We start from the raw sequence: 21,217 nt of genomic DNA on the forward strand, positions 1-21,217 counted from the left end.
CCATCTCTGGCAAGCCCCCTCAATCACACAGAGTTAAAGGCCCTGTATCCAGATGACGGAGTACCCAGATGGAGAAATAAATTCACACTTCTCGGCACCTCGAGAGCCTGCATTTAAATATGATAATAAAAATGTTAGCCTTGTAATGGAAATGCCAACAGATTCTTGTCCACAAGGATGTTAGCATATAACGTTGTAATTGGAAAAACAAGGCAGGGGAGAAGAACGTGAGAAACATTCTCACCCTCTGGGATGATGAGCCAATCGCCCGTGACTTGATATGAAATTCCCCTCACCGGCAGTAATGGAACGAGATCTTTTTAACATTTTAAAAGGCATTCTGGGTCTCACAAGCGGATGCTCAACCCCACATTTCTCCCTCCAAGAGCTTCGACATGACAGCCTGGGCTAATTACCGCATGGCAGCTTGAGCTTAGCGGTCTTTTTCCAGTGAAGACACGAGGAGATCGCCATTGCTTAGAAGTCTTTTTCCAGTGAAGACACGTGGAGATTGCCATGGCACCTTGAGCTTAGCAGTCTTTTTCCAGTGAAGACACGTGGAAATTGCCATGGCACCTTGAGCTTAGCAGTCTTTTTCCAGTGAACACACGTGGAAATTGCCATGGCACCTTGAGCTTAGCAGTCTTTTTCCAGTGAACACACGTGGAAATTGTCATGGCACCTTGAGCTTAGCAGTCTTTTTCCAGTGAACACACGTGGAGATCGCCATGGCAGCTTGAGTTTAGCGGTCTTTTTCCAGTGAAGACATATGGAGATTGCCAGAACCACTGATGTTGCATCAGCCAGATTTGGGGCTGCCTGTTGAAGAGGGACATGCAAGAAATTCCAGCAGTGTGCTACTGTGAGGCATCTGAGGAGTCTTGCTTTTGAGGAAGGGGTGGCCAGTGCAAGCTCACTCTTGGGTCGCACCAAGCAGAAAGTGGCCTGCTAGACATTTGGAGAGTTCCGAAATGTACAGATGATCCTAAGCTTTAATGGCTTCAAAGAGATTAGACACATTTATGGGCTACTGATGCTATTGGAGGGAAGGTGGCCTGGTACAGCCCTATCTCGGAAGCTAAGCAGAGTAGGTACTTGGATGGGTGACCACCAAGGAAGACTCTGCAGAAAAAGGTCATGGCAAACTTCTACAGTAATATCTACCGTTGATTTTTTTTTTTATGCCAAAAGTATTACTTTGCTATGTTCTAAGTTTTCAACTGGATTTTACTGAAATTCTGGTTTTATTATTGTTCATGCACTGCTATGCTGTTAGCCACCCCTAGGTAGGGGGCAGGATAAAAATCTAATCAAATCAAATAGAAAAGGTCAAGATAGCTGTCTACATCAACAGATGGGGAAAACATGCCTCGGTTGACACACTGTCAAGAAAAATAACCAATGTACATATTTTCTCTTGTCTAAGAACAGGCCGTCTCTTTAGAATTTTCTCTTCCCTCCTTATCATTAGATGTACAAACATTCTTTGCGCATTTGAAAAAATCATAATAAAAAATACATAAGAATTTGCATCTCTATAAACTTGCTGTTATTAATGAAAAATTCTAGGCAGTCAACAATGCTCTATCCTTTTTTTTGGCACGCCTGTTAAATACATATTTACCCTTTTCATGTACCAGTTTATGTTTCTGAATATTAATTCCTAATATTACCATTTCTGCCAGGTAGATTGATTGGGATAAGCTAACTCCCTCCCCCCCCCTCTCTCTCTCTCTCACACACACACACAGAGCCCTCATACTAATTCAATGTAATTTCCAATACCGACAAGGAAAATATCACACATTTGCACACATTATTATTTCATGATCCTGAGCCAGAGGGTTAATTGCTTATTTCTGCAAAGAATTACTGGTGCTGATTACGAAGAGGGAGCAAATCTTGAGAGGTAACAGATAAGACAAGTTTCTGCTGCTGGTGACCAGGTAGGCTGAACACAGCCAGGTTTAGAAGCCCAACGTAAGTAAAAAAGCAACCTGGGAAATCAGGGTCGGGGGGGGTGGGGGGCTGCCAAGCCTTTTTAGACTACAATTCCAGAATGGGGGAGCAGCATTTAGCATGGCAGCTCAGATTTGTAAAGGATGGATACCTCTGATTTTTTTTTCTAAGATTCACCTAGGGGTCCTATTCCCCTGGGGGTCGAGAGATCTCCCACCCCCTGCCACTCAGAGTTGAGAAAAATGTTTAAAACCCATGACACCAGCTGAAGTGTCACATCACTTCTGCTTTAAAAAAAACAGAAGTAACATAAAGCAGCTCTAGGAATTGCTGGACACTCTATGATTATCATAGAGTTTCTGCCAATTCCTAGAACAACCTATGTCACTTCCTCTTTTTTAGTAAAAAGTGATGGGGGATACAGACAGCGTTGTAGCCCCCCCCTTTCCCCACTCACAGCCTACTTAGGCTCACTTCCAATGGACACCCAGAGTGGTGTAGTGGTTACAGCACTAGATTAGGGCCAAGGAGTCCAGTATTCAAATTCATATTCAGCCACAAAGGTCACTGGGTGGACTTGAGGCAGTCACCATCCCTCAGCCTGATATACCTCACTGGGTCGTTGTGGGGATAAAAACAGAGAAGTAAAGAACGAAATAAGATACCCAAGTCTTTGCAGAGGAAAGACAGAATAAAAATATGATACATTCATTATTTATTGAATTCTTTATACATCATATTTTTTTCTATTTATATTAAATCATATTTTTTCACACACACAACAATTTCTTCCAGAAAACGTGAGCATTGTTCAACATCACAAAAGTGTTGACTAATTACCCTGATGCATGTCAATGACTTCACTGTGCTTATAAGTACCATTTAAATGGCTTTTAAAACTACACAACCAGCACACTCAACACAAACACACAGATAAAGCCTGCAGCAAAGCCAATAAAGACAATGACTTTTTTTTCCAAAAGGAAGGTTTGTTTATGCATCCTTCCTTTGCATCCGTTTCAGAACACAAAAGCACCTGTAAAAAACTGTTCTGCCTCCCAAACTATGCCAAGTTTATTAAGAGTTTCTTTTGTCAGACTATGGAATTCGCTGCCTTCTTCCCCTCTCAGCAGCAGTGCGTAGGAGGTTAAGAGCTCATGTATCTAATCTGGAGGAACCGGGTTTGATTCCCAGCTCTGCCGCCTGAGCTGGGGAGGCTTATCTGGGGAATTCAGATTAGCCTGTACACTCCCACACACGCCAGCTGGGTGACCTTGGGCTAGTCACAGCTTCTCGGAGCTCTCTCAGCCCCACCTACCTCACAGGGTGTTTGTTGTGAGGGGGGAAGGGCAAGGAGATTGTAAGCCCCTTTGAGTCTCCTGCAGGAGAGAAAGGGGGGATATAAATCCAAACTCTTCTTCTTCTTCTCTCTTCCCTACATGTCCGGCTCTCTCCTAATGGAGTTAAATACTCTTTGTACATCCCAGGCAAGATAACAAATTATCCTCTAAACACACGAAGCCATTATTCATATGATTTTATGCAACTCTTGTCAGTTGATACCAAGGGGCCAATTCTCCGGGAAGATCTAGTGAGAAACGACCCCGAGTACTTTCTCTCCCCCTCCCCCCTCCCCCCGCCACTCACCAGTTCCCCCCATCTGCATTTTTATAGCTTCCGTTTTTCCTCATATTGTATGCGTGTCACATTATATATTTATAACTGCTGGACGGATTTGGCAAAGGAAAGTTCACAAAGCATGTCTGCGTGTTCATTAACATTACAAATATTTGACTATTATTCTGTACGCTTTGGAGCATTCTGATCGGCTTTGTGGATCGTAATATTCCCCCCGAGTTCCGGTTTTCTCCGGCAAGTGCCCTTTTCGCCCCTTCTTCTATTCATGATCCGTCAATTTTCTCGAACCTTAAAGACATTCTTATTCGGTGAAAACAGCACAAATAATTTACGCTTTAGTGGGAACTATCTGTTTTCAAGCACTGAAGTTTCAGGTCAAGTGTTAGACTGGTACAAAATCAGAACACAAAACAACTGATTCCAGCTTGTTTGGGGGGACTCGTAGACACTTTGAAGGGAAGCAGACCTGGCGACCACATGAAAGCGGAGCTTCACTGATACATAAGACGCCAAAATGGCTATTGTGCTGCTATCATACATAGTACAAATAAGGTTGCCAACTCCAATCTAGAAAGGACTGGAGATTTGGTAACTCAGTAGGGTATGACGCGCATGATTAGCTGGACACTGGGTGTATCCCTCCTTGACCACATCACCAATGACATGGTCCGACAACAATTTGGCATCACACCCATTGAGGCAAAAATGAGAGAGGGGCACCTGGTTTGCCCGTGTCCGATAAGCAGCCCCGGATGCTGTAGACCATAGGTGTCAAACACGCGGCCCTCCAGATGTTATGGACTACAGTCCCCATCATCCCCTGCCGGCATCATGCTGGCAGGGGATGATGGGAACTGTAGTCCATAACATCTGGAGGGCCGCAAGTTTGACACCTGTGCTGTAGACAATGCTAAGGTAGATGGACCAATGCGATATTTAGCCTAAGGAAGCTTCAGAAGTTCGACATCTGGATCAAAATTTGAATTCCAACTCTGCTCCCATCTATTCAGTTGTCTCTGGCCAGTACTCAAATACCTCCATCTTATAATTTGCCTTTGCCATTAGTCATTTGGCCCTAGCCAAGGGTCTGCAACCTGCAGCTCTCCGGATGTTCATGGACTACAATTTCCATCAGCCCCTACCACCATGGCCAATTGGCCATGGTGGCAGGGGCTGATGGGAATTGTAGTCATGAACATCTGGAGAGCCGCAGGTTGCAGACCCCTGTTCTAGACCAGAGGACTCCCTGTTGATTCCAAATCTCAGTCTACCTAATGCTTTAAAATCTAGCAATGGTCATCTAACCGATGACCAAAGAACCTCCCATGGCCCATATAACAATCACATGCCAAACACAAACTAGCTGCACCTCCCATTAGTCCCATTGGTCCATCCACTGAGTAGCAACTTTTAAATCCAGGAGCACAACAGAGGGAAGGGCTTGGTAGTCAGAGAAGCTGCGTTGCCCGCAGAAGGCCCGGTTCAATGCTCACCATCTGCAATTAAAGGATCTCAAGTCTTAGGAAAGAGAGTTCAGACTGAATACCCAAGAGTTCATTTAAGTTCAGTGCGGCGTCTTTCCCCAACTGCACATTATTATTGTGTACAGAGGGACGGATGAATTAAGGCATAATCCACCCTGCCCGCTTTCCAGCATGCAAAAGCGATAAATGTCTACTGAGATTGATCAATGGCCAAGCAAAGCAGAGGCCCTTAATCAATCTCAAAAGCCATTTATCAAGAAACTGCTACACAACCATCGGTTACTCCTATTAAAGAGGGAAGAGAAACAAAATCTCCACCAAAAAAGGGGGGGGGGACATGCAAAAATTGCTTTCTGAAGCAGAGCGTGATTGAACATTTGAGACCGTCTCTCTACTGAGCACTGGAATGACTGGATCAATTGTTCTTACCTTTTAAAGGCATTATTTTTCCCCTAAGGGTGTATCTGCGTAGGAAAGGAATCAGAAGGAAAACAAAGGTCTGTACTTCCATGATGTAGTGGTTGGGAGCGGCAGACTCTTATCTGGTGAACTGGATTTGTTTCCCCACTCCTGCACATGATGCCCGCTGGGTTACCTTGGCTGGTCAAAGTCCCCTCAAAACTCTCTCAGCCCCAGCCATCTCCCAAGGTGGGAGGCAAGAAGAGAAAAGGAGTTTGTATGCCACCTTGAGACTCCTTACAGGAGAGAAAGGTAGCATACAAAACCAAACTCTTCTCCTCTTCCTCCTTCCAACTACAGCAGGGGTCTGCAACCTGCGGCTCTCCAGATGTCCATGAACTTCAATTCCCATCAGCCCCTGCCAGCATGACTGATTGGAGAGCCGCAGGTTGCAGACCCCTGAACTACAGAGATCAGTTCCCTTGGAGAAAACAGATGCCTGGGGGGGGGGGGAGTGGGGGTAGATCACATCCCTACCGATCAATCTCCCCTCCCGGAACTTGGCTTTCCTCACCCCCCACAACCCATTCACAAACCTCCAGGAATATCCCAACGTGGAGTTGATAACACAAATAGATCTTAGCCAGCATGGTGCAGTGGCTAGGAGCAGGTGGACTCTTATCTGGAGAACCGGGATTGATTCCCCACTCCTCCACATGAGCAGCGGACTCTTATCTGGTGAACTGGATTTGTTTCCCCCCCCCTCCTACATTCCTGCTGGGTGACCTTGGGCTAGTCACAGTTCTCTCTGAACTCTCTCCGCCCCACCTGCCTCATAAGGTGTCTGTTGTAGGGAGAAGAAAGGAAAGGAGTTCTTCTTCTAACCAGCCAAAAGCAAATCTGACACATGTTACAGGTATGCCTGATTCTTATGCCATTTCGAACCGGAATCAGTAGACAAAATTAGTCGACGAATTAATTTTGTGCCAAAACATTCAGTGGAACGTAGTCCACTTATTTTTATATTGGATCCTGTATCCAGGATCCACTCAAAAGGATAAAGGCCCTGGATTTGTACATTCCAAGTAGTCGGAATGAATTGCAGAACATAATTTCATGGCAAAGCTTGTGGATAGGAAGGAAGAAGGCAGATATGTTCAAAAATCCAGTAACCAGTCGGATTTGTATACATGGCAATCGAGCCCAGGGAATAACACAGAGTCTGAATGCAGCCCTGGGATTGGTCTGAGCTCTGGCTATGGTCATTTTTGAACTGAGAAGCTCAATATTTTTAAAAAGCTGCCTATGCAGATAAGGAGGAGGATGTTGCTGTTTATACTGCAGAAGCATCATTTTAAGGCCCATTCCAATGGGATGCTTCAGAAGGTTTTATATGGCGGCTGCTGGAACAGGCGCCAAGAACGGGAAAGAGTGACGGGAAGAATATTTCTCGCTGGTTCTATTTTTAGCCCGCTTTTTAAACCACTCGATAATCAAACTTGGTTCATGAGCCAAAACGTGATGGCCGTAAATAAGACGGGGCTGGGGGGACTGGGGGGGCTGGGGGGGGAAGATTTCTCTTCCCTTCTGAAAAGACAAAAAAAACCCGAGGCAAAACAAGTCCATAAAAATATGCAGATCGGGGCGATTTCTTCACATTCCCAAGACTGGTGTTCCCATCACAGAGATGTGGCAAAAAAGCAGCTCTGCTTTGATCTATAACCTCATACACCCCGGAACAGAATACATTACACTCCACTAACGCGCAGACATGATTAAAAACAATCAGTTATACTCAGGAAAAAGGGGAAAGCAAGCCCTATCTCCCAAGGCAAACATGCTGCTGTTTAGATATCTGGTTAGAAGAGAGAGACATTCTGTATGTGCATGTGTGCATGTGTATATATATATATACACACACACACACACTCACACACCTCCTGGGTCTTTATGGACATTACTAATGGACTGAAAAATAAGGAGAGCCCGTGAGGAAAGTTGTATAAATTAGATGCCGGGGCTACAGTGATTTTTATTTCCCACCGTGTATTTCTGTGCTAAATGAATAAACTTCAGTTGAATAAATTCTCCCTAGCAGGCTTGGTGACATTCAAACGCCTCTTGGGGAGGGGGTTATTTATTCAAAGCTTCGTCCCATCCATCCTAAACGACACAAGGCAGGTAGCAAAAATCCCATTTGCTGAGGGATCCCAGGGTGCTCTCTGTGGCTGCGATCTTACAGGGTTGCCAGCTCAGCCTTGGGAAATACCTGGAGACTTTGGGGGTGGAGCTTGAAAAAGGCGGGGTTTGTGGGGGAGGGACCTCAGCAGGATATTGTGCCATAGAGCCCATTTCCCAGAGCGGCCATTTTCTCCAGGGGAACAGATCTCTGATGCCTGGAGATCAGTTGTAATCCCAGGAGATCTCCTGCCACGATCTGGAGGTTAACCATGAGACCCTTGGTTGGAACTCTCCCAAGGGGCTTGTGATTGTCAATGTTCATGCTCGTTTCACCAGTATATATGCTAAAATAGGTACCAAGGTTAGTACAGTCCCCGGTGCAAGGATGGCTCATGCACTGATGATGCACTCTATTTTTTTAAGACAAGCACCATGGCTCAGTACAGGGGGTGCCAACCTCCAAATGATCTTTTGGAATTATCCTCCCCTGGAGAAAAATGCTGCTTTAAAATGCACCTAACATTCCTCCGTCCCTCTGAGCAGAGCTGTGGCTGACAAGACACTGCGGCTGAGATGTGGCACCACTCAGAGAGGCCGAAGAATGTTAGGTGCATTTTAAAATGCAGCTGACTTCCCTTCACCCACCCCCCACCCACCCCGAGTGGCGCCTTAGCTGGCAACACACTGGGGGTGAAGACAACGCCAAAGAGGGCAGGGGCCGCAGAGAGTTTGGCAGGGAGATGGGGGGGAGTTTATCCGGGGGCTGGGCACAGGGGGAGAGAGGGAGGGGCGGGGCGGGGTGGCACGAATGGTTGCCTGCGCCCTGAGTCATCCACTCCCTCTGGTCCCCCCCCCCAAATACGCCATTGCACAAAACAACTATCCAGGGATGGTCTGATTTCTAAAATGAACTTTGTCAATCTTTAAGGTACCAGTTGATTCCTGTTTCACTTTACCACAATAGACTAGCATGGCTACCCTTTGGAAATATAACCTGCGGTGAGTGACGCTGAGGATGTTTTCCCTCTTAAGAGTGCCAGAGGTGCCTGATTGGTTGGTGCACTTAGTACAAAGATTCTTCACAAGAAACAAGGAGCAGGCATTAGGTTATTGACCCCAGAAGCCAAACAAAGGCCTGCCAGTAAACCAGTCTATCTCCTAGCTCAGAAGGACTATGGGCAGGTGGAATAGGGATCTCCTAAGCCAGTGGTGGTGAACCTATGGCACGGGTGCCAGAGGTGGCACTCAGAGCCCTCTCTGTGGGTACTCACAAATAGAGTTTGTCATGTGGGGGGAGAATCGCCCCCCCACACACACACACACACACACATCTAGGCTGGCCTGGGCCTCTGGGCTCGATTATTAGCATTAAACCTAAGACCTAGTTTTGGGGAAGCAGTGTAGGTAACCATGTTAAGCACTGTTAAACCCCACTGATTTTCATGTGAAGAACTAAAGTGTGATCCTTTACCTGGGAGTAAGCTCAGTTGCTGGCAATGGGGCTTGCTTCTGAGTAAACTCTCCTAGGGTTGTGATTCACCCATTGGAAGAGTTGCATGGTTGCTTCAAAGCAAAGCCACCGACTACCACCAAGCTTACTCCTGAGTAATGCACACCTTGGAGTCAACCATTTTTTCTAAACTGAAACCTCAGTGTTCAGGTTAAATTGCTGTGTTGGCACTTTGTGATAAATAAGTGGGTTTTGGGTTGCAATTTGGGCACTCAGTCTCGAAAAGGTTCGCCATCACTGTCCTAAGCGGATAAATAATAACCAACCTATCTTCAGTTAATACAGAGGATGAACATACCAAACAATCTAACGGGGTTATAACTTGTAGAAGTTACAACGGTAAGACAGGAAAAAAAACACAAGGGCCACTAGTAGACCCAACTATCTTCCAGCTGAACAAGAGTCTGGAGAAGCAGCGCAGAAATCTCCTAAACAGATAAACAACAGCCACGCTTTCTTGAGTTAATATAGAGGACGAACACACCAATCAACCTAATGGGGCTATGACCCGTTGATATTACACAGATATGCCAGAACATAAAAAAAAAGAACATTTACCTTAATGTAAATTGATCTACTCGAGAGCCAGTGGCAAGAGACACATGAAAGGTGACAAGGTCACCTTCCTTAACTGGTCTGAGTGGTACAGCGAGCACAAGGTTATCGTCGAGACTCTGCAACGACTTCTTTAGCTTGCTTCGAGTTGGATACAGAACCACGCTGCCGACTCTCCCCATCGAAGCCGGGAGCACCCGGGGCTCTTCTGGGTCTTCCAAGCGAAGAAACTGTTGCAACGGCTGGTCTTCTGAGGAGCATTCCCCATCAGCCTCAAACACCCTATAGAAAAGTTCCACAGTGTTCTCCTCCAAGGACTCCGTCATCGGTTGATACTCTGGGTCCAATGGCGACAACGATGACGGGGACGCCCTGTTGAACCAGCTTGGGGAGAATTCCAGTCCCGCCACGCATAAGCCCAGGTGACCTTTCAACCGACAGCTGCCAGCAGCAACTCTATCATCCTGAAGGGCCATCATCTGCACACACGGTAGGATCTCGGCCGGGTTGTCATCTTCCCAGTCCTTGCCGGCGATGTAAAACAAAGCGTGGACTTTTGGCCTGTTGGAAAATATGGAGGTGTCGATGATGCGCGACTGCAGTTTCCAGTTGAAAGTCAACCGTTCGGGAGAATGGAACACTGCAGATGTCAGGAGGAGGTTCGGGGGCACCGTTTGCTCTATCGTAAACGGGCCGTAAGTGGCGTTAAAAACAGGCAATTGGGTGGCTCGGTAGGGTAGGAAAGACTCCGTTCTGGACTGCAGGCTGGCATTCCTCATAATATCCTGGTTGGTTTCTTTCAGGAAGAAGGAAACCTCAGCACCGGAGATCTGGGAATTCACCGGCAGATAGACAGGCAAGCTGGAAAACCGCTGCATGCTGTCGACGACCCCGCCTCGTCCTTCCACCACTGCAAGGGAGAGAGGGAAAAAGAGAAATGTAAAGAGAGAAAAGGGTTCTTTCTCCTCTATCCAGCCCCGTTCATTTTGTGCTACGCCATTCAAAACTAATGAGAACTTTGCTCTTCAGGTAGATTTCCCCAGCACTACCAACGCCAGCCGAGTGGAAACAAGGCAGTAAGTATCCCGAAACATCACACAGGAGAAACTGATGCAGGGCTGTCACTTTCAGCAACTGCCATCAGTGTGGCATGCTGCTCAGCCCTTAGTGACCTCCAGGTCACAACAAGTAAAAGCAAGTGGTGGCAGGCATAAAAGCAAGTGATGGCATGCAGTAAGAGACAAACCATGACTTCACCTGGGAGTTGGTCACCCAATCCATATGCTAGTCAGTAGCTTCACAGACCATTGGAGGGGCATACAGGACTGGTTCTTTACTCAGAGTTCCATTGCGTCCCTGAAGTGTGGAGCACAATGACAGCCCAATGTGTCTGCTCCAGTACAAACCAACCCCCCATGGGCCAAAGAAAGGTCACCCAGACTGTTCTAAACAATTACTTTTAATTCATTTTCCTTCGTTAACTTGACGTCTCAGGTGGGCACACGAAGACTATGCGGAGGGACATGATGGCGTTGAAGTCATCAACTGCCCTCAAAAGGAGAAGCAGCGAGGATTTGGTATCAGCTGGGTCTCTGTGAATTCAGGAAGGTTGGAAGACACTGGGTGGAAACATATATTATGCTTTTTCTGGGTCCACCTTTAGATCTGTATAATCACACATTCAGCATTTCTGAAACTTAGTTCTCAGGTATGTGAGACCCCAATCTGGCTCAGAAACACGGTGCGCAGGGAAATGGGCCGTAGGCCTTTCCCTCCTCCCGTGCAACTTTCCCAACCTGAAACAGTCTCAGGAAGATAACACTAGCCCCTTTGAGGGAACAGACACACGACGCGTCACTACAGGCAAGTTTTCCCATGTTCCCCAAGTTTTATCAACTATTTATTGACTTCATTCACGCCCCACCTCATTTTTATTCCCAACAGGGACCTAAAGTAGCTTACATCATTCTCCACCATTTTATCCTCACAACAGCCCTGAGAGGTAGGTTTGGTTGAGTTTGAGACAGGCCCGAGGTCACCAAGAAAGCTTCTGTGGCAGAGAACAGATCCAAACCTAGATCTCCAAGGATCCTTGCCAACACCCTAACCCGGAATGTCCAACTCTGGCACTTCAGATGTTCATGGACTACAATTCCAATCAGCCCCTGCTGGCATGGCCATTGGCTGATGGGAATTGTTGTCCATGAACATCTGAAGTGCCAGAGTTGGACACCTCTGAGCTACAAGTTATTAAATGCAAAAGGAAAGAAACACCACTCTTCTGAAGCCAACCGGTTGCATTTTATAGGTAAGTCCAACTTCTTCTTGGAGATTACAATGCTCATACAACACATATGGTAGCTCTATACCTGACAACCATTTTAAAGTGCTAATTTATTCCCATTTTATTACTTTTAACTGTATTTTAAAAAAAATATATTATACCAGTACACTAAACCAAATTGGTTCATTATTATTTGGCACAGAATCAAATTTTTAAATATCAAATATGATACATAAAACAAACGTAGAACTTCTTATAAAAGATAGGTATCTTCTCCAATCTGTCTAATATTCGGCATGGTAGGATACCTACTGCTGTATTATTTTGCTTTTAACTTGCTAAACAGATCTATTTTTATTGCAATTTTATATTAGATTGTATTTTTACATTGATGTGTAGGGGTATTTACTGTCATTTGCTCTGGCTATTTCTTTAAAAAAAAATCTGAAGTGATTTGAATCCCTCGAAGTCAACCGGCAAGTTATGTGGACTATTTCCTTGCTACTGAACTATACTTGAGACTGCAGAATGTGTCTGTGTAAATCCTGATCTATCTATGCCTATTAAAGGTTAATAAAGTAAAAAAATAAAGTAAGTTAAGTCCAACAGATGCAAATCCTACAGGATCTGAACCAGAAAATGCACAGAAACGAGTTGAACTCAACAAGCAGAGCGAATACGCCATTTTACAGAGCAAGAGCACAGGAACCAACCCATTAAAGTCAAACACCGTATCGTCTGTCTCTAACTCTCCAGGTGCCAGTTTAACGCTCATCGCGATGTGGGACGGCAGATGCATAATGATCGATCCCCAGAAACAATTAGGACTCTAGCGGCCTCTGTTGCAAGCAAGGATGACTCAGACGAAGCCAAGAGTCTGCCAAGAGAACGCTGCATTTTCGAAGGCTTGAACTTTATTTTATTTTTTGGGGGGAAGACGACGTTTCTCCATGCAACCTTCACGACAAATCACTCACTGCATCTGTCATTTGACTGCGCTCCAATCTTGTGTTTTCTCTCTCATCTTTTTTTGAACCATCTTATTTTAATTCTCCAACTGCTTGAGGCTACTTATAGCTTACCTGAATCACAAGAGGGATGAAGTATCTTGATGAAGTCTCTCTGCTCAATAATGTTCAGCCGACAACAGGGCTACTGGCAACTGAAAGGCCGAAACTTTCTTCATTTCATCAAATCGATGTTGTGATGTTACAGAAAGCTTCAAGTCTTCATGAATCTTTCATGTTGTATATTTATGTTTATATATATTCATATATGTTATAGAAATTTGGGGGGGGGGGTTGTGTGTAAAAGACAAAAGACTCTTGGACTGAATTTTCTAGGTATGACCACTGAGGAAGACTGACCAAGCCAAAACACATATTGGTCTCTGACATAATTGTAGCAGCAACAGTGTTTTAGGATATGTACTACAATTTCCTCTGGTTTTTAAAGGTGTAGCCTGAAACTCAAGCACTGTATTTTTAACCAACTTCGTTGTGTACACTATATAATAAATATGTTTATTTTGGTACATATTTTATAAATTTTCAGCTCAACCTTTGGGGTTCTCAATATCAAAAGAACATGGGATCCCAGTTTCCTCTTGAGAATTGGGACCTGGACAACTTATGGGCTACTTGTTTCCGTTGGATCTGTCCATCAACTACAACAGTGGTGGCGAACCTTTGGCACTCCAGATGTTATGGACTACAATTCCCATCAGCCCCTGCCAGCATGGCCAATTGACCATGCTGGCAGGGGCTGATGGGAATTGTAGTCCATAATATCTGGAGTGCCAAAGGTTCGCCACCACGGAACTACAATCTATGATACAGCGAAGGTCACCTGTCTGCAGACATTAACAAGACTCTGCTATTGACAACAGTAGTCTTTATTGGAGGTCTATGCAAGGCAAGGTACCATACTTATCATAGCCAGATCTGAGAGATGAGGGAAAGGCAAGGGAGATATAGGTTCAGCCCCCAGCCCCCCCCCCCCTTCACCAGCTGGTGGGAACAGCAGGGAGGTTAAAGATGCTTACGTCTAGCAAGGTAAAAACCAGTATCTGGTTACCCTGCACTACAGAGAAAAGGAATGCGGAGAATAGCTGAGTGAAACGATGGCCCCTTCCGCACATGCAGAATAATGCACTTTCAGTCCACTTTCACATTTGTTTCCAAGTGGATTTTGGCTATTCCGCACAGTAAAATCCAGCTGCAAAGTGGACCAAAAGTGCATTATTCTCTGCATGTATGGGAGGGGCCTTAGACACTCTACAAAATGAGGCCAGCAGGTACTAGAACAGGGTGTCACGGCTGCAGGTCACAGCTTGACAAAACCGAGCTACCAGTTACCAGTCTCCCGGCAGGAGACAGCAAGAGCCTAACACCAGACTACATGTATAAGTCGCTGAAGCTGCAAAAGGGATTGAAGGGTTGCTAGCAGAAGTTATAAAACACTTGATTCGCTATAAGGCACTTGGGTGGGAGGTGATTAATCAGGATTCTTCCAGAAGGCCCTGGGCCACCAATAGGGGAAGGACTTGGTCAAGGACGCCCCACCTTTTGGACCATGCGTGCCCTTTTGGAATTCTAACACAACACAACATGGTAGTTGAAGCCACAAAATGGCTACTGTGGTCTCCTTACAGAAGAGAACGGTGGGGTGAAAATCAACTCTTCTTCTTGTTGTTCTTAAGCCTCATATCATTCTCCTGCCACTCCACTCAGCTAACAGCAACGTCTTCCACAGACACCAGGAGCCTCCGACTGATGCAAGACACTCTTCTGTAGGCCGAACAGCTTCTTGATTTGGAAGAAGGCACCACTGTTAGCCAAGCAGAGTGACAGGATACATTTCAATTCCTCCTCCTGTTGAAGAGGTATTTTGCCTCTCTCAAGCTCTGATTTACAAGACCATATATAAAAAGTATGCTCCTTTTCCCCATTTCAATTTCGCTCTAGCAAGTGCAATTTAGACCATCTTTGGAGAGCCGAGCGTGGGGTGCGGGGGGGGGGGGGGCACACCCGCTTGCCATAAGTCAAAAGAAACGATACACAAATTTTGCCCGAGAGCTGAAATGGCAAGCCATAAAGACCAACAGACAGGACGGGGTTTGTCCCAGAATCTGTATTCGATTAAATGTGATATCTGGGTTTAGCAGCATTTTTACGAGGCCGGGGGAGCATCTAAAAAAGCCATCCGTCTCGGAAGAGACAAGCGTCCTCCTTTCCGATTCCAAGATTCAGGAGCTCTGCATGAATCTCTTTGTGGAAGTGCTGAAAAATGGGACGCTGATCAAGCGAGAGGCGCATGAGGCAACATCTATTATGCTAATGGCAGTTGTGTCGAGAGCGGGAGGAGAACATCAGCGGGCGCCATTTAAAAGTAATCAAACAAAGAGTGGTAACGGGAGCTGGGAGGGGGCAACACGGAATGCAGATGAGTTCTGGCCGAGAAAGGTCCACGTGGAGCGTGGAGCGTAGATCAGGGGTCTTCAAACTATGGCCCTCCAGATATTCAGAGACTACAATTCCCATGAGCCCTACCACTTGGCCATGCTGGAGGACCATAGTTTGAAGACCCCTGGCGTAGATGAAGAGCCAAGGTACAGAAAACCATTCCCAAATCGGGCTGGGCATGTGGGCCAAGAAAGGTCACAGGAGTTCTTCTAAAGAAATCAAGATTGAATGATGGACAGGAGACCGAACAGCGCAGACTGACTTGACCTCGTCAGAACTCAGAAGCACAGAGGAGTCGGCACTTGCATGGGAGACCACCAAGGAAGACTCTGCAGAGGAAGAAATTGGCAAACCGGCTTGACTCATCTCTTGCCTTGAAAACTCCAGCAGGCATGGTGTAGTGGTTAAGAGCAGGTGGATTCTAATCTGGAGAACCGGGTTTGATTCCCCACTCCTCCACCTGAGTGGCGGAGGCTTATCTGGCGAACCAGATGTGTTTCCACACTCCTACATTCCTGCTGGGTGACCTTGGGCTAGTCACAGTTCTCTCAGAACTCTCTCAGCCCCACCTACCTCACGAAGTGTCTGTTGTGGGGAGAAAAAGGGACAAAGCTGTCAAGCCGCAGTTGACTTATGGCAACCTCACAAGGTTCTCAAAATGAGAGATTATTATTATTATTATTATTATTATTATTATTATTATTATTATTATTAATTGTATTTATAAACCGCCCTACCCGAAGGGCGGGGGAGATGAACAGGGGTGGTTTACCATTGCCTTTCTCTGCATAGCAACCCTAGACTTCACTGGTGATCTCGAATCCAAGTGCTAACTGGGGTTGATCCTCTGTAACTTATAAGACCGGTGAGATCTCACCCACCTCACAGGGTGTTTGTTGTGAGGGGGGAAGGGCAAGGAGATTGTAAGCCCCTTTGAGTCTCCTGCAGGAGAGAAAGGGGGGATATAAATCCAATCTCCTTCTCCTCCTCCTCCTCCTCCTCTCCTTCTCCTTCTCCTTCTCCTATTATGGGTATATTCAGGCCAGGGCATGCTCCAGGGCATAATGATTCAAAACAAGACCTTTCCCACCCTTAGCCTGGCGAGTGTCTTGTTTACCCCATCCCAAACTGAAGGGCTTTTTTTGCCCTCAGCCTTGCTTTGTGCTGCTACTCTTCCCCATGAAAAATGTATGAAAATCCACAACCGTGTCCCGAGATACTTTGCTGGCATCTTTTCGCCTCACGCAGCACAGTGACAGCAACGGCATACAGATGGCACCAGAGACGCCTTTGCAGGTTGGGTGAAATCAACCTCCCGCAACGCATCTCACAGGCAGCTAACAGCTATCCTTCCGGGATCTCCCTAGCCAGTCACCTGAAACAGGACAAGACTCAGAGGGATTGCTCTTTGTTGCGTGAAGAACCGGGTGCTTTTTTACACCAACAGCCTCAAGCCAGAGGTGTAGCTAGGGAAAAGGTAGCCCGGTGCAAAATCTGAGTTTGCTGCCCTCCCCCCACACGGTATGGGTGGCTGCCCTCCCCCACCACAACCAAACAGGTCTTGAAGTCAGTGTATGGACCCGGGGGGGGGGAAGGAAGTGGGGGGCGATTTTTTGCCCCCCACGTGACTAAATGGCCACAGCCTGGGGACATTTGACCCCATATGTCCCTCTGGGTGGTACCCCCATGCCTCAAGCTCGGGAACTGGGAAAAGAACAGTTAGCAGGTTTAACCTCTGGGGCCAGTGGCCAGAACTGGGAGGTTCCATGCCAGCAATTGTTAAATACAACACAGCAGCAAGAAACTCAGAGTGGTAAGAATGGTCGATCCTTCTTCTTTCGTGTTCAAGTTCAGGCAGAAGGGTTAGGGCAGTGGTGGTGAACCTATGGCACGGGTGGCAAAGGTGGCACTCGGAGTCCTCTCTGTGGGCACGTGCAAACAGAGTTCCCCCTCCCCCCATCTAGGCTGGCCTGGGCCGCTGGGCTCAATTATTAGCATTAAACCTAAGACCTAGTTTTGGGGAAGCAGTGTAGGTAACCTTGTTAAGCACTGTTAAACTCCACTGATTTTCATGCAAAGAACCAAAGTGTGATCCTTTACCTGGGAGTAAGCTCGGTTGCTGGCAATGGGGCTTGCTTCTGAGTAAACCCTGCTGGGTGACCTTGGGCTAGTCACCTGTTGGAAGAGTTGCACGGTTGCTTCAAACCAAAGCCACCGACTACCACCAAGTTTACTCCCAAGTAATGCATGCCTCTGAGTCAACCGTTTTTCCTAAACGAAAACATCAGTATTCAGATTAAATTGCCGCATTGGCACTTTGCAATAAATAAGTGGGTTTTGGGTTGCAATTTGGGCACTTGGTCTCGAAAAGGTTTGTCATCACTGGGTTAGGGGGTATATAGTTATCCCTTCCACATCAATGGGGCTAGGGGCGTGGCACCCCTGCAATTTGGAAATCAGCGTAAAATATGTTGGCCCTTCCTTCGATATCAGACAAGAAGTCTGAATTTTTTCTTTTCTTTTAACTGTAAGAAAGAAATTGTGTATATTTATGATATTAAAGGACAAAATGTGTTGACATGATACAATGCTACACATATATATTATGCATTTCTGAGTTTCAAAACTTTTTCTGCGCCATCCGCTGGTCTTCGTGTGTCGCCTGCGGCTCCCACAAAACTTCCCCAAAACTTCCAATTTAATTTCTCACGCCGACTAGCGATAAAGCAAAACCGCGATGGGGAAAGGCCCAATTTGGAAGGGATAACTATAGAATCACAGGAGACATTTTTTCCTTTAAAATGCAAACGTCTTTTAAAACGCAGACATTTGTATCCAGGAGTGACACAGGGTAGCTCTAGGGCAGACCTGGGTATTATACGGCTCGGGGGCCACATCCGGCCCGCCGGATGACCCTGACTGGCCCGTGTGACAGACCTGGCCCTGGCCTAAGAGGACCTGTTTAGAACCACGCTGCTCATTCTTCCGCTAACCCTCCCCCTTTCCCCCTCACCTTGCCACTCGCAAGCAGGAAAGGGCCTCTTCTGAGAAAGGCCACTCCCCTCGGCGCAGTGGCTTCAAGCGTTCCCTCTCTTTGAAAGCCCATGAAGCTGAGTTGCCTTGGTTGCCTTCGGGGGAGGCTTTCACCTCCCGCCTTGCTGGGGAGCGAGGCGCTTTTGAAAGCCCCGCAGAAGCCGGCAACCAAGGCAACAGGCTTCTGCTGGGCATTCAAAAGCACCAGTCGATGAAAAAATTAGGTCAAGGGACTTAAGTCTCCCCACTTGCTTGACTGTCACAGTGGACAACTATGCAGGTAGGTTAAGCCTGTGATTCTTTGTGCCAAATAGTGCTGTATGCAGAACTGTTGCCACTGATTCCAAGTTGATCTGTGCACCTGTCTGTCACTTATCAGCCCCTATTATGCAGAATTGAATTCAGCCTTTTGGCCCGGCCCTCCACAATATTTTCTGTTTCTTATGCGGCCCCATGGAAAAAATAATTGGCCACCCCTGCTCTAGGGAATTGCTGCAAACTCTATGGCAGTGGCTCTCCAGGATCTCAGGTGAAGGTCTTTCATCTCATCTACTGCCTGGTCCTTTCAACTAAAGATAACTGTGTAGGCCCTCAAGCTCCTTGGAGGAAAGATAAAATAAAAATATAATGGACATCTATAGCACTCTTGTCATCAGGTGGAGCCATCTGATGCTTGCTTTGTTGGGTGTGGTGCCCGTGGCGAGGATCGCCAGGGGCAGCGTGGGAAATTCCTAGAGATTTTAAGACGGAGCTTGAGGAGGGCGGAGTTTGGAGAGAGACTTCAGTGGGGTACAAGGCCATTGGCTCCCCCCCCCCCTCCAAAGCCACCATTTTCTCTCGGGGAACTGACCTCTGTAGTCTGGAGATGAACTGTAGCTCCAGAAGTTCTCCAGGCCCCATCTGGACTGGCCATCCTATGCCCACCCTGCCAATTATGAAGCACTCAGGTTCCTTCTGCCAGTCATCTGCACGCAGGGCAAAGCCACCTTCCTGACAACCAACCTCAACGAAACGCATATGTCAGGCTGGAGTCTGGCAACCAGCAGAGGAGTGTCAGGGGTGAGGAGAGCTCCACAGAGTTGACCAAAATACTTTCGTTTTCCCGAGAAGAGACTCTCACAGCTAAAAGACTTTATCTCATTCTATTGACCTTGGGTTCATCTTACATTCCTACTCTTTGCGCCTTCTGTAGTGTGGGATAGTAAGGGCTATGGAGAGGGGAGGAGAAACGGGGTTGTATATACTGGGGTTGTTTGAAGCTTCTGGCAGAACCTTACCATGTATCTACCAATAAAGGCTACTTAACCTTAGAACATAAGAACTAGCCTGCTGGATCAGACCAGAGTCCATCTAGTCCAGCACTCTGCTACTCGCAGTGGCCCACCAGGTGCCTTTGGGAGCTCACGTGCAGCAGGTGAAAGCAATGGCCTTCTGCTGCTGCTGCTCCTGAGCACCTGGTCTGCTAAGGCATTTGCAATCTGAGATCAAGGAGGATCAAGATTGGTAGCCATAGATCGACTTCTCCTCCATAAATCCGTCCAAGCCCTTTTTAAAGCTATCCAGGTTAGTGGCCATCACCACCTCCTGTGGCAGCAGATTCCAAACACCAATCACACGTTGTGTGAAGAAGTATTTCCTTTTATTAGTCCTAATTCTTCCCCCACCCCCCCACCCCCAGCATTTTCAATGAATGCTCCCTAAACCTTCAAGTTACAGAGTTTGGTTTGGATCACAGATCCAGGGTTTGACAGTGTATAGATCTTATTCAGTCAATTCCTTCTCCCTTGGACCCAGAATGTTGGGTATGCCTTTTTAAAAAGATGACCTTATTGATACATCTTAAAAATAAAGATTACTGTTCCAGTTAATGAATAGCTTACAATTACAATTAATCAATAACTTATCAAAACTCAAAATATAAATCCATACGCCACCGAAGCAATTCAAATCAATTTCTTACACATACAGGCTCCCCCCCCCCCCACCCCCACCATCAAGAGACACATCTTTCAAAACTTGTTCCACTCACCCTAAATGTAATCACTAAAAAAGAGATTACATTCCCAAGTACAGATGTTTCCTTTATAGTCCAATCATAATAATATTAATTTTTCTGTACCTTATCTGCAGTTTCTCCTGACTCCTCTACTCCTCGAAGCTTACCAATGTCAATTCATTCTTATTTATATTTTCAAGATAGTCTGCTGTGTCCATTCATCGTCTAAAGGCAGGAATTAAATAATAATAATTTCCTCCCCCATAACAAACATACGATAAGACAGCACGGCTCAGAACTTAATGATTATAAATCAACTCCCTTTGAATAAAACTAAATTTAAACTCGGGCCAGCGATTTGTTTGCATCCATCACTCTTCAGCAAGTCAATGAACAGGCATGTTTAGATTAACATTCCCTTGCCGGCCCGCCATTGTTGGCAGAAATGCGGTTCCCGCTCAAAGAAGCGAGGCAGGCCTGTAATCCAACACCCAGAAGGGCCGGGGATTAACTTCTTGTTCTCTGCGGCTCGGAGAAGTTCTTAGACCCAGAAGGCAAGACAGATACATAGTTAATATTGGGCTGCATTCGCAAACACTGTTGAATTCTCATCATGGAAATAGTCTCCAAGATAATTGGCCCAGAGACTTAAGTCACCACAGAGCGGGTCTCTGCTTACATGCATCGCTGCCTGGGACGAAAAATTTCACCCGC

General features: G+C 46.3%; 1 protein-coding gene across 1 annotated transcript in view; it reads right to left on the reverse strand.

Moving 5' to 3' along the window:
* Positions 1-21,217, reverse strand: part of TMEM132B (transmembrane protein 132B) — a 347,169-nt gene that overhangs the window by 227,397 nt on the left and 98,555 nt on the right. The window contains 1 exon segment of the mRNA XM_048514770.1: positions 9,730-10,636. Coding sequence (XP_048370727.1) covers positions 9,730-10,636 — 907 coding nt within the window.

The sequence above is a fragment of the Sphaerodactylus townsendi genome, linkage group LG13 (assembly GCF_021028975.2).
Source record: "Sphaerodactylus townsendi isolate TG3544 linkage group LG13, MPM_Stown_v2.3, whole genome shotgun sequence".
Lineage (NCBI taxonomy): Eukaryota > Metazoa > Chordata > Lepidosauria > Squamata > Sphaerodactylidae > Sphaerodactylus > Sphaerodactylus townsendi.